General features: G+C 34.4%; 1 protein-coding gene across 1 annotated transcript in view; it reads left to right on the top strand.

The window, feature by feature from the left end:
- The window catches only part of LOC123656586 (ATP-dependent translocase ABCB1-like), a 29,788-nt gene extending 21,689 nt beyond the window's left edge, over positions 1–8,099 (top strand). Inside the window, exons 21-22 of the mRNA XM_045592256.1 lie at positions 2,925–3,071; positions 7,864–8,099. Coding sequence (XP_045448212.1) covers positions 2,925–3,071; positions 7,864–8,058 — 342 coding nt within the window. The 3' untranslated portion in view covers positions 8,059–8,099. The remainder of the gene's footprint in view (positions 1–2,924; positions 3,072–7,863) is intronic.
- The last annotated feature ends 12,004 nt before the right edge of the window (positions 8,100–20,103 follow it).

Here is a 20,103-nt window from a genome sequence, read left to right as displayed (position 1 = left end):
GATAGGCTACGCTCCTTATAGAGCGTAGACATTCGCTAAGAACGAATTTTACGAAATTCGACCCCTAAGGGGGTAAAACGGGGGTTGGAAGTTTGTATGAAAATCCTATGTTTTTGAAGTAAGAGAGTTGAAATTTAAAATGTACGATCTTTAGATGGTGAGGTGTCCAAATAATGTATATTTAAAAATCAACTCCTTTTTGGGGTTAAAGCGGGGGATGGTAGGTTGACTCCTTCATCACGAAATCTCCGAAACTATAACACCTAAAAACTTAAAATTTGGCAAATATGCTCCTTATTGGTCGTAGATATTCGCTAAGAACGGATTTTACGAAATTCGACCCCAAAGGGGATAAAACGGGCGTCGAAAGTTTGTATGAAAGTCCTATGTTTTTGAAGTAAGAGACTTTAAATTTAAAATGTATGCTCTATAGATGGCGATAAAGTGTCCAAATAATGTATGTTTAGAAATTAATTCCATTTTGGGGTTAAAACGGGGGATGGCAGGTTCACTCACTCATCACGATATCTTCGAAACTATAACAGCTACAAACTTGAAATTAGACTTTAAATTTGAACAAAACTAAACAAAATAAAGAACAGAACAGAATAGAACAGAACAGAATAGAACAGAACAGAATAGAACAGAAAAGAATAGAACAGAATAGAACAGAACAGAATAAGAACAGAACAGAATAAGAACAGAATAGCACAGAATAGAACAGAATAGAACAAAATAAGAACAGAACAGAGTAGAACAGAATAAGAACAGAACAGAATAGAACAGAATAGAATAGAACAGAACAGAATAGAATAGAACAGATTAGAACAGAACAGAATAGAATAGAACAGAATAGAATAAAACAGAATAGGACAGAACAGAAAAAGAACAGAACAGAGTAGAATAGAAAAGAATAGAACAGAATAGAACAGAACAGAATAAGAACAGAACAGAACAGGGTAGAACAGTATAAGAACAGAACAGAAGGGAAGAGAACAGAACAGAAAAGAAAAGATTAGAACAGAATAGAATAGAACAGAACAGAACAGAATAGAACAGAATAGAACAGAACAGAATAAGAACAGAATAGAATAGAACAGAACAGAATAGAACAGAATAAGAACAGAACAGAATAAAAACAGAACAGAATACGAACAGAACAGAACAGAACAGAATAGAACAGAACAGAATAGAACAGAATAGAATAGAACAGAATAGAACAGAATAAGAACAGAACAGAATAGAACAGAACAGACTAGAATAGGACAGAATAAGAACAGAACAGAATAGAATAGAACAGAATAAGAACATAACAGAATAGAACAGAACAGAATAAGAACAGAACAGAATAGAACAGAATAGAATAGAATAGAACAGAATAGAATAGAACAGAATAGAACAGAATAGAACAGAACAGAATAGAATAGAACAGAATAGAACAGAACAGAATAGAACAGAATAGAATAGAACAGAATAAGAACAGAACAGAATAGAACAGAACAGAATAGAACAGAACAGAATAGAACAGAACAGAATAGAATAGAACAGAATAGAATAGAACAGAATAGAACAGAACAGAGTAGAACAGAATAAGAACAGAACAAAAGGGAAGAGAACAGAACAGAAAAGAAAAGATTAGAACAGAATAGAATAGAACAGAACAGGATAGAAAAGAAAAGATCAGAACGGAATAGAATAGAACAGAATTTATTATTACATATTATATACAGATAACATATATATACATCTATCTATCTATCTATACATATATAAAAGCGAAAGGTCACTCATCACGAAATCTCCAAAACTATAACACCTACAAACTTGAAATTTGGCAGGTAGACTCCTTATAGGACATCGACATTCGCTAAGAACAGATTTTACGAAATTCATATATATACACTAAATATATATATATATATATATATATATACACTACTTTATTTGTATATCAAACGTCGCACTGTGTCACTGTGTATCATAGACCCGGACCCCACGCCTGCCCCCAGCATTTTGAGCAGAGCCCTTGGCAGCGAATTAATAGGGTTGTAATAAAATACGGTAATGGAAGGTGAGTGAATGTCGATCTTACTTAGAATCGCATTCTATATATATTTAATATTAAAATAACCGCTTGTTACTAAATTCATATGTATGTTATACACGGTACATTTACCAAGATAACGTTTTTTTTTAATCTTTATCTGTATATCCGTTTGTTCTTGCTAATATCTGAAACGGCTGGACCGATTTTGACGGGAATGACAGACAGCTGATGTAATAAGGAGCAACTTAGGCTACTTTTATTTTAGAAATTTATTCATTTTATAACTCTACGAACTGAACAATAACTATTTTGAAAAATTCCACGTGGACGAAGTCGCGGCCACAGCTAGTTATAAATAAATATCGCGCCAACTGATTAGCTGGACTGATGTTGTCATTATAATGAAAGAGAACCCGTTTGTCAAATATTTATACAAATAGATACACACAAATGATTAAGTATTCATTATCGACATTATTAAATTTATCTTACAGTTTTAGGCCATATTTTTGGACAATGCACAATCACGAACTGTAACACTCCTCTGCTGGGGGTAAACCTTTTTCTCCGCGTAGGAGAAGAATATGAGCGTAATCCACCGCGCAATTCGACTGCGAGTTGGCGTACCTATATATTCTCAACTATGAGTAACTATACCTAGCTTATACATCTGTGTAAATGTTAACTACCGGGGCCGATACCTTAACATGCTCTGCGATTTACGATAGGGAGACCTACAAGGATGCAAATATCCATCCCGAGCGCGAGTCGAATTCCCAAAAGCACCCGTGTTTAGGAGCGTACATGGCACACGTGCCACTACATCAAAGCGTTTTTGGAAACTTAAGTGATATTGATGTAGTTAATATTTTTTCAGGGATACGAGACCGAAATAGGAGCGAAAGGCGTACAGCTATCTGGGGGACAGAAGCAAAGGGTGGCGATTGCTAGGGCTTTGATTCGACATCCAGCTATACTATTACTTGACGAAGCTACAAGTGCCCTTGATAACGAAAGTGAGAAGGTAAAGTCCACGTAAATTTTAAGAATACAATACTATATATTTTATTGTAGACTAAGAGAAGAATTTTTTACATCGAAAGGAAAACATAAACATGTACAAAAAGCGGTCCTATCGCTAAACGAGCCATCACTTCACATCACACATCACGAAATCTCCGAAACTATAACACCTACAAACTTGAAATTTGGCAGGTAGGCTCCTTATAAGACGTAGGCATTCGCTAAGAACGGATTTTACGAAACTCGACCCCTAAGCGGGTAAAACGAGCGTTGGATGTTTGTATGAAAGTCCTATGTTTTTGAAGTAAGAGACTTGAAATTTAAAATGTAAGCTCTATAGATGGTGAAAAGGTGTCCAAATAATGTATCTTTAGAAATCAACTCCTTTTTGGAGTTAAAACAGGGGATCGTAGGTTGACTCACTGATCACGAAATCTCTGAAACTATAACACCTAAAAACTTGAAAGGCAGATAGGCTTCTTATAGGGCGTAGACATTCGCTAAGAACGGATTTTACGGAATTCGATCCCTAGAGGGATAAAACAGGGGTTGGAAGTTTGTATGAAAGTCCTATGTTTTTGAAGTAAGAGACTTGAACTTTAAAATATATGCTCTATAGATGGTGATATGGTGTCCGAATAATGTATCTTTAGAAATCAACTCCCTTTTGGGGTTAAAACGGGGGATGGTAGGTTGACTCACTCATCACGAAATCTCCGAAACCATAACACCTAAAAACTTGAAATTTGGCAGATAGGCTTCTTATAGGGCGTAGACATTCGCTAAGAACGGATTTTACGGAATTCGATCCCTAGAGGGATAAAACAGGTGTTGGAAGTTTGTATGAAAGTCCTATGTTTTTTAAGTAAGAGACTTGAACTTTAAAATATATGCTCTATAGATGGTGATATGGTGTCCGAATAATGTATCTTTAGAAATCAACTCCCCTTTGGAGTTAAAACGGGGGATGGTAGGTTGACTCACTCATCACGAAATCTCCGAAACTATAAAAAAAATGTATGCTCTATAGATGGTGAGGAGGTGTTCAAATAATGCATCGTAATATACATATATATAAAAGAAAAAGGTCACTGACTCACTCATCACGAGAACTCAAAAACCGCTGGATGGTCCATCCATCCAGGATGGAAAAAGATGAAAATTTGGCAGGGAGGTAGATTATAGTTAGTAGACGTCCGCTAAGAACGGATTTTGCGGTATTCCATCGCTAAGGGGGTTTAATTGGGGTTGATAGTTTGTATGAAACATATACAGCAGGGTCGGTTTTCGCGGAAGTGCAACTGCGTCCCTGTGATTCCGCCCAGGCGTGTCGAAGGAACACCCCAGAGGTTTTAGTCCGTGCGACTCGGACATACCCTCCAGCTCCCCCAGGCTGTAGGCATCCGTTAGAGATTTCCTCTGGGTAAAAAAAAGGGTCGGTTTAAAGGAAAATAACCGCGTTTGCAACCCAATGTGTTCAAGAAACATTTATATTGACCACTTATAAGTAGTACAAAAAATATATATTTTATACAATTTCTAATTTTTACGTTACTAGGATAATTTATTACTAGGATATTTTATTTACCCCTGTCGTCATGGAGTCACGGAGGAGCGTGCGTTACGCTATTCCGTGGCATATATTTACGTAGAACCATATTTAAAAAAACTAAATTGCATGCAGTATATTTTAAACATATTTACACTACAATACTATATTATTACTACATTATTTCATACCACAATTCTGACGAGTTCAACAAACCATTTTGTTCGACGCGACGCGCGCTTCACGCGGTCGTAGTCGTGGGCAACAGTTAGTGTATTATAAAGTCCCCAAATATGTATGTGATCGATTCCCTAAAATCGACCAAACAATTTTCACGCTGTTTCATCAATCAAACCCTTCAAGAGGAAGGTTTACGGAACGACTAAGCCGATTTTGATGGGAGTTTCACTGGAAGTTTGCTGGGAAAACTTTGTGACACACTGATTTCAACGCGGGCGTAGCCGCGGGCATAGCTAGTATGTATATATAATCATACACATAAATATATATTCCGATTACATTTGTATATGTATGTATATTTATAAGTATGACTAGCGGATCCAGCAGACGTTGTCCTGTCCGGAAAACAGCTACCAAACTCGATAGCTTACATGCTGATAGCAGCGCCACCTACCGGGTCAAATTGAGATAAAAACTAGTATATCTTTCAAGTTAGACAAAATTACAGATGTTTACAAAATTTGATAAAAATTGATTCAGTAGTTTCAGAGCTACATACAGATAGCAGCGCCACCTACCGAGTCTAATTGAGATAAAAACTACGATATCTTCCAAGTCAGACACAATTACAGATGATTATTAATATATAAAAATATATTAATAGGTGCGTAGAAAATTTGATAAAAATTATTTCAGTAGTTTTGGAGTTACATACCAATAGCAGCGCCACCTATCGGGTCCAATTGAGATAAAAACTACCCTATTTCCCAAGTTGGACCAAATTACAGATGCTTAAAAATTTTGATAAAAATTGGTTTAGTAGTTTTGGAGTTACATACATTTAAAATTTTCATTGTTAACGCCGACCCCCGTAATTATTATTGGGCATGAGTTATCCTAAAATCCGCTCATCGGTCATTATTTTCTACATCACATATAGGAGATTCGTACCAAATTCGGAGTCGATAGTTTAAAAACGGGAATATACCATTGTTATACGTTATATTGTATACCGCAACAATATAATAAGTAATGTAAAATTGCTAGTTAATACCATTTTTACTGTATGTAAATTAAATTAAAATGCGTTCTACGAATAAGACCAATTTAATCATTAATAACTTACGTAAAATGCGCCCTAATATATTATTTAACATGAACTTTATTGAATAGCAACAAAGTTCAAATTGACTCTACATTTTATTTAGAAAACATTTAAACGTTTATATGGGAAAAAGAAAAGGGCTTTTTTAAGGGTTTTCCCGGCAATTATTCGAATTTTTCTCACCTTTTATACCTACCCTAGACCTCCACGAACATTTCAAGACCAATTTAAGATAAATCCGTTCAGCCGTTCTCGAGTTTTAGCGAGACTAACGAACAGCAATTGATTTTTATATATATAGATTTAACTGAAATAGTGTTTCTATATGCGATTAAGAGATTTTTATACAAAAAGATGTTTTTCTTACTCGCATATGAAAATCGATCTTTCTAGGAAGCCGCAAAATGTAATTTTTTTTAACAAGAATGTCGTCATTGTCCGATTATAAAATTATTATCTACAAGATACAAAATTTAAATGATATTAAGCTGATTGTGACTGTTATTTACAAAACATATCTAAAATTAACACAAGCATTAATTTACTTAACTTAGTAACAAACGTCCATGTGTACCTATGTTATAGATACGAGGGCGCGTTTTTAAGTTCGCGGAATGATAATATTAGAAGATGGTAGGCAGGTTCGTTATAATTTTAACATGTCAAGTGACTCATAATTTGTATAAATGTCGTTTTGTTGTAATCGGATCATATCGTTGAAGTATCGTTGACCAAGCTACTCAATCGACGACGACGACGTGTTGACGCAACGATCACAGCACTGGTTTGTGGTTGTTGCCCTGGCGGTTACGGGTTCGATCCTTGCACATGCCAAACATTTAGATAGATAGATAGATACTCTTTATTGTACACAACAACGATCAACACAATAACATATTAAAAATAAAAAAAAACAGTGTACAAAGGCGGTCTTATCGCTAGAGTAGCGATCTCTTCCAGACAACCTTTGGGCATATAGGACACAGCGTAGTGAAAAAGCGGTAGGGAAGTGTACACAGAGACAGAGACATTTCTATTGGCCATACAGATGTTTGCCGTGGTCTGGGTCTTTGTGCAGTCCTTTTGATTCTCCCCACCGTGCCTCGGAGAGTACGTTAAGCCTTGGGTTCCGGTTGTTATCATGTACCTGATAACGATAGTTACTCATAGTAGGGAATATATCCGACAACCCGCATTAGAGCAGCGTGGTGGATTAAGCTCTGATCCTTATCCTACATGGAGAAAGAGGCCTAAGCCCTTACTTAGTTACTACTGAGAACTTCATAAACACTGTTTTATATTTTTTTTATGACAATTTAATTATAATTTTAGAATGTTTATAGGTGAAATGTCGGCACGAACATCCCGGGAAAAAGTGATCAAATCTGATCAGATACGAATTAGCGTGAGTCTTCAGGTCTGATCAGATATATATGAAAAATGACCGGGTCTGACCAGACCTGGCCAGGCATGATCAGATCTAATCAGATATGAACAGGCATGAGTCTTCAGATCTGATCAAATATGAAAAATGACCGGGTCTGACCAGACCTGGCTAGGCATGAACAGATCTCATGAGACATAAACAGACATGAGTATTCAGGTTTCATCAGGTATGAAAAATGACCGGGTCTGATCAGACCTGACCAGGCATAAATAAATCTGATTAGACATAAACATGCCTGGTCAGGTATGGTACAAGCCGTTGTTTAGGCGCCTACACATCACACACACTACACCAGAGCGGTCGTCGCTTGTGATGTGGTCACATTTAAAATTGAGCGAGATCTGACGAATACCTACATTTGAAGATATCCCTTGTATGTATTATACTAAACTAGTTGATTGATTCATTTTTTACATGGAGAAAGAGGCCTTTAATTCCAGCAGTGGGTTCAATGGTGTCGATGTAAATTGAAGTCGATTTTATTTGAGAGCAGATAATTATTTGTCAAGTAGGTAGTTCAAGCGACGCTACTGGGCGCGAGGGCGGATCGCACGTGCGTTCTTATCGCGCACCGACTGAGCACCGTGCGAGACGCGCAGGAAATATGCGTGCTCCGCGCAGGAAGAGTCGCAGAGCAAGGCACTCATACTGAGCTTGTGAAACTAGGGGGACTGTACTCTAACCTACTCTCGAAAGGCTTTAAATAAAGATTTGTAATGTTTTCTATTAAAGTCGTTTAACATTTTTAGTTCGTTATTTTTATTTTTAGAAAAAAATGTTTAAAAACTATGACTACATAAAAATATTTCGAGTACTAGCTGCTGCCCGCGACGTCGTCTGCGTGGAGCACAAAAAATACCTACGATTATACCTTTTAAAATAACATTCATTTACCCGTTTCTTCTTTACATTTCATATCTACAGAAAAATCTCATAGATGGCGCTGTTTTAAAATTGTCTTGTCTACATAAATTCATTTAATTATGTTTATCGGCTTAGCTACTTATATTGCGTAATTTTTATAGTGTGAAGCTACATAGCATAATAATAAAACTTTCAAATATGCGTCATTAGATTACACGTTGTTACAGAATGCGTTGAAGAAATAAAGGTTCACTGCTCGTTCCCCGTAGGTGATAGCGTGATAATATGTAGCCTATATGTTGACCCGACTTCTTAATAATATTCGTGCCAAATTTGAAGTAAATCCATGCAGTACTTTTTGAGTTTATCCCGGACATACATACAGACAAACAGACAAAAATTCTAAAAACTATATTTTTGGCTTCGGTGTCGATTGTAGATCACACCCCAAGTATTCTTTAAAAAAAAAATATTCAATGTACAGTTTTGACTTACCTACCATTTTATTATATGTATAGATTAAAGATACGTTAGTATAACTTTAATTTTCTTATACATCTCTTGACTCGATACTTATTTCCAGATTTTTTTTATTTTGATCAGGTACCACGCGACCAATCAGATAATCGAATTATTTTCATTGTTATAATATTTATTGATATTTCAGATTTACCTATATGATAAAAATAATCAAGGTACCTCATTCAGCTAGACGGTGATGAGATTTTTTTTTTAATTTGAGCTTTGTTTAATTTTTTTATAGTTAATTTGTAACTGGCAATACATGAATTTTATTTATTTTATACTTTATTGTACACCACAAATATAATACAAAAAAAAAGTATAAAGATAGTTACAGACAGTGGAGTACAATGGGCGGACTTATGGCTAATTAGCCATTTCTTCCAGACAACCCCAACTTTTAATAAAGTATGAGTATAGTGGTATTTACCAGTATATAAGTGTATAATCTATGGTGGTATTAGTCTTATACAAAGAAGTGGTGATCGAGTGATCATATTTACTATGTATTTTTGATATAACGCGTTTTCTTTCTTACATGTGTATATGATTGTTTTGAATCTGTATCTTTTCAACTGCGCTCATGGGCGTAATATACTATTACGTCCATAACGTAACGTGATATTCGAATGGGGACGAGGGATTCGGTAAAAGTAAACTAGGTTAAATATTTTAAAATAAAATAACAAACTTCTAAAGAAACTTTCATTTTTATTTAAAATAAAAAATAGTTTCAGTTTCATCAATGTAGGTAGGATGGCAGGCAGTACCTGTAAAAGTTTAAATATTTTTTTTTAATAGACGAAATTCTTATTTGCCAGAGACATACGCGTATTCAATAAAGTTAATTTGTAACAAATATAATGCAAAAATTTCGGTTATGATTTTTCATGTTTGTTTAACACTTAATTCTTGATATCTTCACTTTCAATATACTTTTAGTTTCAATTCATAACAACTTCCAACATAAATTTAAAGTTTTTATTAAATAAATTAACAGATATATATTCGGTGCAGAATATTTGACAAAGATAGGACTTAGTATTTCATGCAAGATATTATTTTGTACTAAAACACAGTTTATATATTATTTTAAAAGAGTAACTGCGGAGTTTCTTGCCAATTTTTCTCTGCAGAATCTACATTCCGAATCAGTGGTAGCTTTACTTTTACAAACAATATGACGATTCGAAAGTGCTCATGGAGCCTATTAGAAAAAATTTGATTTTGATTTTAAATAAACTTTACAATACATACCTACTTAAACAGTACATGTAACTTTAGCTAGTAATAAACAATAATAAAAATGCTATAAAACTAAGTATTGCATTGTCAATATTAGTCACATCAATAAATAATTACTATGCAAAGTTGCATAGTAATTATTGATAGTTTTTATTTAAATAGTTGCCTATTATTTTTCTTGCTTGAATCATTAAAACAAAAGATGATGTTTGTATAAAAAGGCGAAATGTACAATATATCACACCTGGTAGGCTGGTACAAATATCAAATTAATAATTAGTTCATAATCTTTGACTCAAACATAGATAAAAGATCTAAATAAATAAATAGTAAAAGTAACAGTTAGGCTCTAAAAAAACAAAAATATCCTTTTAATAAATACCTACTTAAGGTGTAGGTGAAGCCATAGCAACAGCTGTCATCTTAGAAATAATGCTGCCAGCAGCGAGGTTGCCATAGTAAGACTGTGCTGCTGCCGCCATGCTGCCGCTAGCAATACCCGCACTACCGAAACCCAACCATGGGGCTACCCAAGCCGCTCCCAGGCCTCCTGTACCGTAAATTACGGCACCCCCAATTACATTTACTGCTACAGCTGTGAAGAACCCCATTTTCTGTAATATAAATTATTTTTTATTGTTAGAATGAACCTTATAATTCTTAGTTAAATTAAACCTAAGTAAAATAAAGTAACCTTATATCCTTATACACTTTGTGATTACGGCATTAAAGAATATAGCCACTCCCTCTCTTCCCGTAGGTATCACAAGAGGCGACTAAGGGATATCACAGTTCCACTACCACCTCGGAACTTAAAAAGCCAACCGATGGCAGGATAACCATCCAACTAGCAGGCTAGCAGACGGGAAGCAGACTTCAGTGCGACGAAGCCAGCCCTGCAGTCACCAACCCGCATGCCCTGCGTGGTGACCATGGGCAAATCAAATATTTCACGCCATTTTTGGCTCGACCTTGTGGAGGCCATGTCCAGTAGTGGACTGCGATAGGCTGATGTGTGCTGATGATGTGTGTGATATCCTTTGACAACGCGTTAGTTAAACGTTACGAGCGCAATCACCATAGTAGCGTACGAACTATGAACGTAAAGGAAAAAGCAGTCAAAGACGATTGTTAGACATCTGAGGTTACAAAAATTCACACCCAGCTGAAAATTGGTAGGATTGTTCAACACCCGTGTGTTTTTCTGAGTTTATTAGTAATTTTTCAATCTTTTGTAATACTATTTATATTAACCTCAAATATATACATGTTCCATTATAGGAGTGTTTAATTACTTTAGTAAATTTAATAATTTTTAGTTCTTATGAACGTTTTCTGAATTTGCAATTTACCATTAATTTAAATGGATACAAATATATTATGTATACTTTGACACATATTATTTGTGCTTGTTCAATGTGAATTACATTTTTTTTTTGTTATAGCATTATTCGAAGATAAACAAGTAATTAACATGTACTTTAATTAAGAAAAAGACTAGGTCTTAAATGCCTTCACCTGTAAGGGTAAAGGCATCATAATATTAATAGGATTACTTTTTCAACCAAAGAATCATGTTATTTATAGGTGTATATGTAATGTAAATAAAAGATATTAGTTTTATGTAAACAAAATTAAGATAAAACACATAAAGCTTAATACATTTCATAAACTATCTACATATTTTGTTTAGCATTCAACACATGAACACACATCATTAACTGTAAAATAAAAATTATAATGAATACCTATAAAAATAGAAACGTACATTTATTGCTTGCTTATAATATTGACTATTGTTTGTAACAAAGTTTGCTTTGGTAATGTTTGTGTCAAAGTATTGCATATTGTAAAATAAATTCTCTTCAATCACTTTTATTTTACTGTGACATTATTATAATACAAAACCCAAAGCTTATTATCAGACTTTTTTTTCTAAATTTATTACAATTTAAGTAACATTCTTTTGTTATATCAATAAGACTGTTTTTATAATTTAATTATTTATGAAATAATGAAATTTGCCATGTATAAAAATACAGTGTATTTCTTCAAGTAATTAGGGTTAAATGTTTTGTAATGTCAATATAGCTGATTGTACAAAACTCAAGCTATGAATAGAATGTTGAAATATTTAGTTTAAGTCTGAGTCTCTATTTCTTCCCAATTCCTAAATTTTTTGTCCTTTAATTACATCACAAAGGCTAGGCCTTCCACCCATGTTTTTGGTATTAAGAGTATTAAGATTAAAAGTTAATTTTTTTTATTATGAAAATAATATGGAAATAAAATTTTGGCTAGCCTTTTAGCCTTTTTCAAGTTAAATGGGATAGGGTTATTTTTTTTTTTTGTAACGAAATTATGTCGATAATCGGTCAAATTTTGAGCTTAGATCATTCTACGGCCCTTAATCTAAAGGCTTACCAAAATTTCCCTATTCATACCTCGTCAAGCTAAACAAAGGCACCCCTTACATTTGTCTACGAAATTTATGGATTGACCCCGAGTACTTATAATTTTTTAGCCTTAATAAGTTATTTAGACAATTTTAACTTTCATTTGCTTTTATTTTATCATTTTGATTCATCCGTGAACGTCATATTTGTAGCTACATAAAATGTAAAACTATTTGTCATAGTCATGCTCACGTCATAATACAAAATGGCACCAACTTAATTATGTACCTATTCAAAGCTTATAAAAGATAAATCACACTAAACAGCTGGGTGTCAAATACAAATATAAAATAATTTATTTTAAACTTACCGAATGACAAATTCACAAAAAAAACAAGCTATGCAACGCAATGGAACGCTGTTTAGTGCAGCCGCGCTACTGCGCAAATGAAGATAGTTCTGCAGTCAGCTAATGTATTAAAGTCTTCAACTTTACGCATCTTTGCAATTTCTTTTTATACCTCGTTGGTATACCTATAATATTATCTATATCCAGTACTAAAGTGGGGACTTTTTGATCTAAATGGTTTAGTGTTGCTAGTTTAATTAAAAAAAAATTGCTTTATTATAAGACGGTCTTACACATTCAACATTCAAACTTCAAAATATAAAACATTTTCTTTAATTGTTATCACTTATCAGGTATAACTAAGGTAGTAAAAGTTTTTTAGGTATAACATATAATAGCTCCCAATAATATTAAGCTACTTAAGCTAAGATTAAATGTAATAAACTTATTTATATTTTAGATTAAATAGATTAAACTTCTTTAGCTTCATCTAACTTTATATCTCCCTCTTAACTTCCGTTTGCCTGACCCATCACACTTTTCGTAACGCTCTCGTCACGCATTCACCAGCTTACTCCCCAAGTCAAGCGTGCGTATAAAAGTTTTATTAAAAAACTTCGTCATCTTCATATTTATTTCCATAATACGTATATACTATAAGGGGACTTTCCTAACAAATAGTACCATGTTACCATATTTAAAAAAATGTTGGGAATAAATCATATGAAATTTTAATTCAAGTCAACTTCATAAATTATGATTTCAGTTATTTTTATTTGAGTCTTAGAATTTAATATATTTATAACAATTTTAATAAAACATTTTGAAAAAATAAACAAAATATGTAAATGTAGGTGGATACCAACTGCCCCGTGCCCGAATTAAATATCTTCTAGTCCATTAATGACTTGTCTATCGCGGAGTTGAATTCAACCCCAGATTATTTATTTACGCATATGTCACGATCTTATAAGTTTTTGCCAAATACCTAGTATTAAAAATGATTTTTTTACCTCTTTCTTTTAAACAGTTCCATTTTATTTAATGTATTTGATAATATTTTTTTTAAAAGTATTTTTTTTACTATGGAATTATTCGTATACTAGCCAAATTGTGCAGGAATAAAAGAAACACTTTACAGTTTATGATTTACATAGAGCAAAACGGAGGGGAGTAGCCATTGCGTTTGTTACCGATACAAAACTGTCTGTCATTTTTTGCGGGGGAAAATTACACATATGCACACTTTATCTAATTCCCACACAAAAATAATCGTCTGTCACTACGAAACTCACACATACTAAATTAAAATCACATTTAAATTTTTCACACACACAGATACATTTTGTGTCATTACAGTATAATGACACGCCGCAACTACACTGACAAGTTGCTTACAGCCGTGGTTGTACCAACTGTCGATATGCATTATCGATAAATTCAAGTACTCGGTTAGGGAAATAAGGTTTTTAAAGTGATACAAAGGTAAGATGTTATTATAAAAATAGACTTAATTTATTATATACTACAAATCAAATATCTTCATGTAAAATAAACGATTATAAAGAGTAAAGATTTGATTGTTTGTTTGTTAGCATTGAATAGGCTCCGAAAGTACTGGACCGATTTAAAAAATTATTTCACCATTGAGAAGCTACACTATCCTTGAGCAACATAGGTTATACGATATTTTCAAAAATATTAGAGATCCTTACTAAAACTTTAATAATGTAACCCAAGGGATAAAAGAATAATTAAAAAAAAATTCCTTACATTGCGTGCGCTGCAAAAACTAATGATAATAGAAATAAATAATGTAATAAGACTTTGTAAAACACATTATTATCTACAATTATTGTATTTGCTCGCAAACGAAAAAAAAAACTGATTTCAATTACATCGACAAGTAATACAATATACGTAATATATACGCGTTATCAAAGGTTACTCAAAAAGTTTTTATCAGATCTCGATGAAATTTGAACACGACCACATGATAAATATCAGCTTTCTATTAAATTAAAAATTATCAAAATCGGTCCACCCAGTCAAAAGTTCTGAAGTAACATACATAAAAAACACAGTCGAATTGAGAACCCCCTCCCTTTTTGGAAGTCGGTTAAAAAGTGTCGCGACAGCATATGTCTAACTATTATAATTATGTCACAATACGTTTGGTGCAACGTTGTTGTGCCAAACAATGCCAGTCTACAATAAACGATTTAAAGTTAACATACATTTTGAGGAGTTGATGATGTACACGGTGATGTCAACGAATCGGGAATAGGGAGCGTAGCACTAATGGCACCATAAGATGATAGTTTGTCATCTGATCTGATGATCTCTAGATTGAATGATTTGTTGATGACTCTGAAAGGATGGACATTGTTAATTTTCAAAGTTGATAAATCTAAGCTTCATTTCACTACTATGACTAAGGTGAAACATATCTTGATTACCTCGTACATGAGACCAAAAAAATCTTACGGGACAAAAACAGTGTGGCGTTAGTGTTGGTTTGGTGCCGTCGACTAATCCTTCTATTGTTCGCCAACACTTGAAAGTTAGTGGTATTGATATGATCTGAAAAAATTACATTATTTTTTGTGGGCATCCAGATTAATCTGTTATTACAATTTTTTTCCATGTATCCCTTAAATTTGGATTTTTAGAAAACCTGCCAAATTTTTATATAAACCATTATGGTCGAAGTTTACATTAAGTAATTCTAGTAAAATGTATTAATACTCATAATACGTGTATTATATTTAATTTAATGCAATTTTATTATATAACTATGTTTATTAAAAAAAGCTAGCAATATAATATTTTAAATAAATCAAAATCTCAAAAATGTCTGTCTCCTCTTTTGCCTTTGCCGTTTTTATCGATAATAACCAACAAACGAACCGGTAACAACACTATCGCTCGGCGACAGCGACTTCTCGGAAATAGACTCCGATCAGTCGCTCGACCGATCCGCATATTGTATCAGGGCGAATTACGCTGGGTGCAGCCGGAGGATCCAAAAAATTGCAAATTAAATTTAAAATTAATTTATTAACTGTTCTACAAAAAAGAAACTATGACTAAATTAAATTAGTGACAATTGGTCGATGTTTGTACCAAGAGTGTCGCCACTACATCCCAGGCTTGAAAGGAAATCTTCGATTGACGTCAATCATTGACGTCAATGCTGCTTGTAGTTGCTGCGCTTGTAAAACGTGGAGCCTATGTAGGTCGTAGGTGTTGTGTGCAATAGGCACGCACGCTGATGCAGGGATCTACTGGCTATGTGTAACACCTCCCCCCGAAGAACAGCGAGCATCGATGGACTTGTTCAAGATGGTCACTGCTAGGCATCCAGGATCAACCCTTATTTGGCTGGGGTTGATAGTGCGTGGAGCTGGGACTGCATAAACGATTTCAGGGTTGCTGCTGTAGTTTTCCGTGACGACTCTGGATACCTTTCTTGTGCGTAGCCGGCGGTAGAGTAGAGTAGCGATGAGCGCGCATGTACCGAAGAGTGTGAGGTACATGGGTATAGTCGTGTGATATATGACTGGGTCGGTGACGTCATCTAGATGTATAGGCGTTTGCGTCGCTATCTCGTTGCTCAGGGCGTAAAGTTTTTGTAGAGTCGGGGAATTCAAGATGAGCTTCGGATGACTTGGATGTCTTAACTCGTTGTATAGGGGCATCTCGATGATCTTTGTAGTATATGGGCCCCTGTATACAATGTACACATCGACAGGATTGAATCACTCCAGAAAAAATTTATAAAACTTTTAAATTTCAAAAGTTACAGAACCTGTCCCACCTATGTTGAATCATGTAAACATTACCAAATTGAATCCCTATCCCAACGTCGTAAGCAGTACGATATTATCTTATTACATGATATCGTGAGTGGGAAAATAGATTGCAGTGAGCTTCTATCCCAGATTGAATTCCGAATACCATCAAGACGCTCTAGACATATTAAACCATTGTTCCATACACCTCGAGTAAAAACTAATTACGCACGTAACTCGGTCCTCTGCCGTATTGTCAATACGTACAACACGCAGTATCCAAACTTAGACCTGTTTCACCTAAGAACGAAGACGGCACTTAAAAAAGAAATCAAAATGATGCATTTTTCGTAGTATCATCTAAAATATTCAAAACCAGCACCTACAGATTTACACACAAACCCACACTAATACACCTTCGTCTTACATGCACACACCTACACGAACACGCATTCACCTTTTCATGTCTTACACTCACCTCTAACTGCAGTGGATGGGATGGAACATAGCCGTTTACTTTTTACTACTTTCTGTTATTTTTTTTAAATATAGTGTCTAGTTATGTATTTTATAAAGATTAATATTTTTATATATCAGTGTGATCCTATTTTGGCCATATTTGTACATTATATTGTAACATACTATTGTAGCATAACGCTGTCGGATTGCTTATAAAATAAATAAATAAATAAATCTTTATGACATGTCCTTTGATTTGGTCGTTGGAGTTGGAGATAGTGACGGCGAGTGTTCTCAGGTTGAAGTTTAGTGGGATAACTGCCAAGTAACTGCCGTGTAGAGTCTGGTATTGTTCTTGACCGCAGGATATCTTCACCTTAGTTGGGACGGGAAAGCTCAGGGTGTACTGCTTGTCGTCCAGGGCTTCCAGGGCTTCGGTAGTGAGAGCTACGGGTGTCAGTTTACAGTTGGGCTGAAGTTCTTGGTAGGCTATGAAATGCTGGATACAATCTCCCTGGCTCTGAGTATGAAGGCTTGGTGTCGACTCACAGAGATATAAAGAATTTATCTTCGGACATTCTGTCTCTATTTGTACCTAGAATCTATGCTAGAGAGTGCTACGAAAGGAGGGGGTGGTATAAGGGTTTTGTAGTTTCTATTGGGAGCTAGGGAGAGTTTATAGAAGTCATATGTCGAAGAAACGATAATCGAAACCTTTATAATTAATACTATCTGTTTGCCTAAGTAGAAATAACCTAATTTAATTACTTCATAAAAGTACTTACTTTCTGTATTAAGGATCTCATTATTAGAATATAGAACTCTTAATTTCCTTAACATTAATTTCTTTAACCTAATCTAAATTAAATAAAGAGTACGGCGTGCTCTATGCACGAATATAACGGTTTTACATAACAATAAAACCGATATTATGTGCCGAGAGGGAAAACATACAGCATTGTATATGAAGAAGCAGTGTATACTTTGCCAATTACTTACGGTCTGTTGAATACATTGTCTATGGTTCAACTACCCTACAATAATTGACGGTAGTAGAAAATCCAGCTAGGACAAGTTTAGCCGTTGTCACTTTGAACGTCATAGCGTTGTGTACTTTCGCCGCGTGCGGTCGAGATCCAAAAATATTATAATAATCCGTTCAATATTTCGAAAAATAATTTTACAAAGTGTTAGCTTAACTAATATTAAATCAATATCTATTGGTATTTCTGTTTGTGCCGGTTTTAATACCGCGGGAGTGAACCGTCATGAGTCGCGTGCCTAGTGAGGTCGATGAAGATTTAGAGGCAAACCAGCCTATCGAATCCAATTCACCGATCGAGAGGGACATAAGGCCAAGGAAAGAAAACTCTTCCCGCTCCAGCAATTCATCAACCAGCGAGTCGGAAGAGGAGGGACCTCCACGCAAGAAATCGAAACGAGACTCTCAGGTAACGGTCGATCTCCGGATCGACGCGTTATACGAACAGGTAAGTGTCCTTACAAATTTAATTATGCATCAACAATATGCGTTATCTACAAATACGAATGTGCCCGCAAAATCTACTGACGTGATTGAGAATCCTGAACAGAGTAATGGCGATTTCTTGACTAATCCTTGTACTAGTACACCAAAATCTTTAGATTTAGGTATTTGTAAAACTGATTTCGATCAGAAAAAAGTACTTAAACCAGCTGATGAACAGCGTTTAAATCAGCTAATAAAACTACAACATTTTAACTCGTCTACGTGGCAACATATTCGATATAAGAAAGCATTAACAGACATGCTTGCGTTCCCAGGCTTTTGTAATTTAAAAATTAATGACGAAATATGTTGCTTAAATAAAGGCAAAGATTTCCTGGCCTCAACAGAAGAAATTATGGCGGCAATAACTAATGTTTTGCTATACCAAAGGCAGTTACTACAATCAGGCCTACAAGAAATTATTAATTGGTCTCACAATAAGCCTACAGAACTTACTTCTGATAACCTCTTCAATAAAATAAGTGAAATTTTCGGTACTATGTCGCCATCTTATAAATTATCTGAACAAACATTACAAATTGTGTGTGGTAAACGAGCGGAATGCATAGAAACTAGGCGTAAAAGATTAATTAATGAAATTTCTGATAGAAGTATTCAAGCCGCTCTTGTTAGCATACCTCCTAGCGAGGAATTTCTATTCGAGAAAACACAATTAATATCACTCACTTAAGTTATTCTTTTAATTCTGTATTAAAGTACTTACTTTCTATGTCAAGGATCTCATTATTAGAATATAAAATCGTTAATTTACTTAACATATCCTTAAGCTAATCTAAACTTAATAAAAAGTACAGGGTGCTCGATGCACGAATAAAAGTTAAGGTATTAACTCTTCATAAAGAGCTACTATATTATCTCCTATAATAAATTTTGTGCAATATGGGCGTACTTAACTAAGCCTGTATTTCTGCTAGCGGCACTGTCTAAGATAAATAAAATTCAAAGCATTGTTCATCTTATCCTAATTCGAGATTATATTACTAATTATCTGAGAGCTTTGTCAAATGAATTCACTATTTAAACTAACATAATTATTGATCTCTAATTCTAGCTCGTGCTCATTATTGCGCAAGGTTTTTTATAGCATTTTCATAATTAAGTACGCCAGTGTATTCTAAATTACCAGAAATTGATTTTACTACGGAGCTTAAACCGTTAATGAGACCTCTTTTACTACGAGATGATTCAAACACAAATTTTATTACTGATTAAGATGATTTTACTATAGAGATGTACTAGGTGAGGGTCAAAGAGAGATAATGTTTAATTATTAACTAAGGGTTGTAATGCAGCCATCTGGGATATTACGAAATGAATTTGGAGAGTAATATTTTCTAAATCTATGTGACTTCGCTCTCATAGAAGTCTTGCAGTGTTAAATGTTTCTGAGTGAGCAAAGCTAAGTCGTTGTATAAAGCGGTCTCATCTCGTTAGTCCGAGAAATTATTAATTAAAGCATTTCTTATACTCTGCCAGGATTCAGGGATGCCGTTCGAATAATTGTGCGAGCAGCATGTCCGGTAATTTTATTTAAAATACCGTTTATTAAGGCTAAGTTACTAAGCTCGAAACCT

Source organism: Melitaea cinxia, chromosome 9, assembly GCF_905220565.1.
Source record: "Melitaea cinxia chromosome 9, ilMelCinx1.1, whole genome shotgun sequence".
Classification (NCBI taxonomy): Eukaryota; Metazoa; Arthropoda; class Insecta; order Lepidoptera; family Nymphalidae; genus Melitaea; species Melitaea cinxia.
The sequence above is the reverse complement of the archived record's forward strand: the minus strand, read 5'-3'. Positions and strand labels throughout refer to the sequence as shown.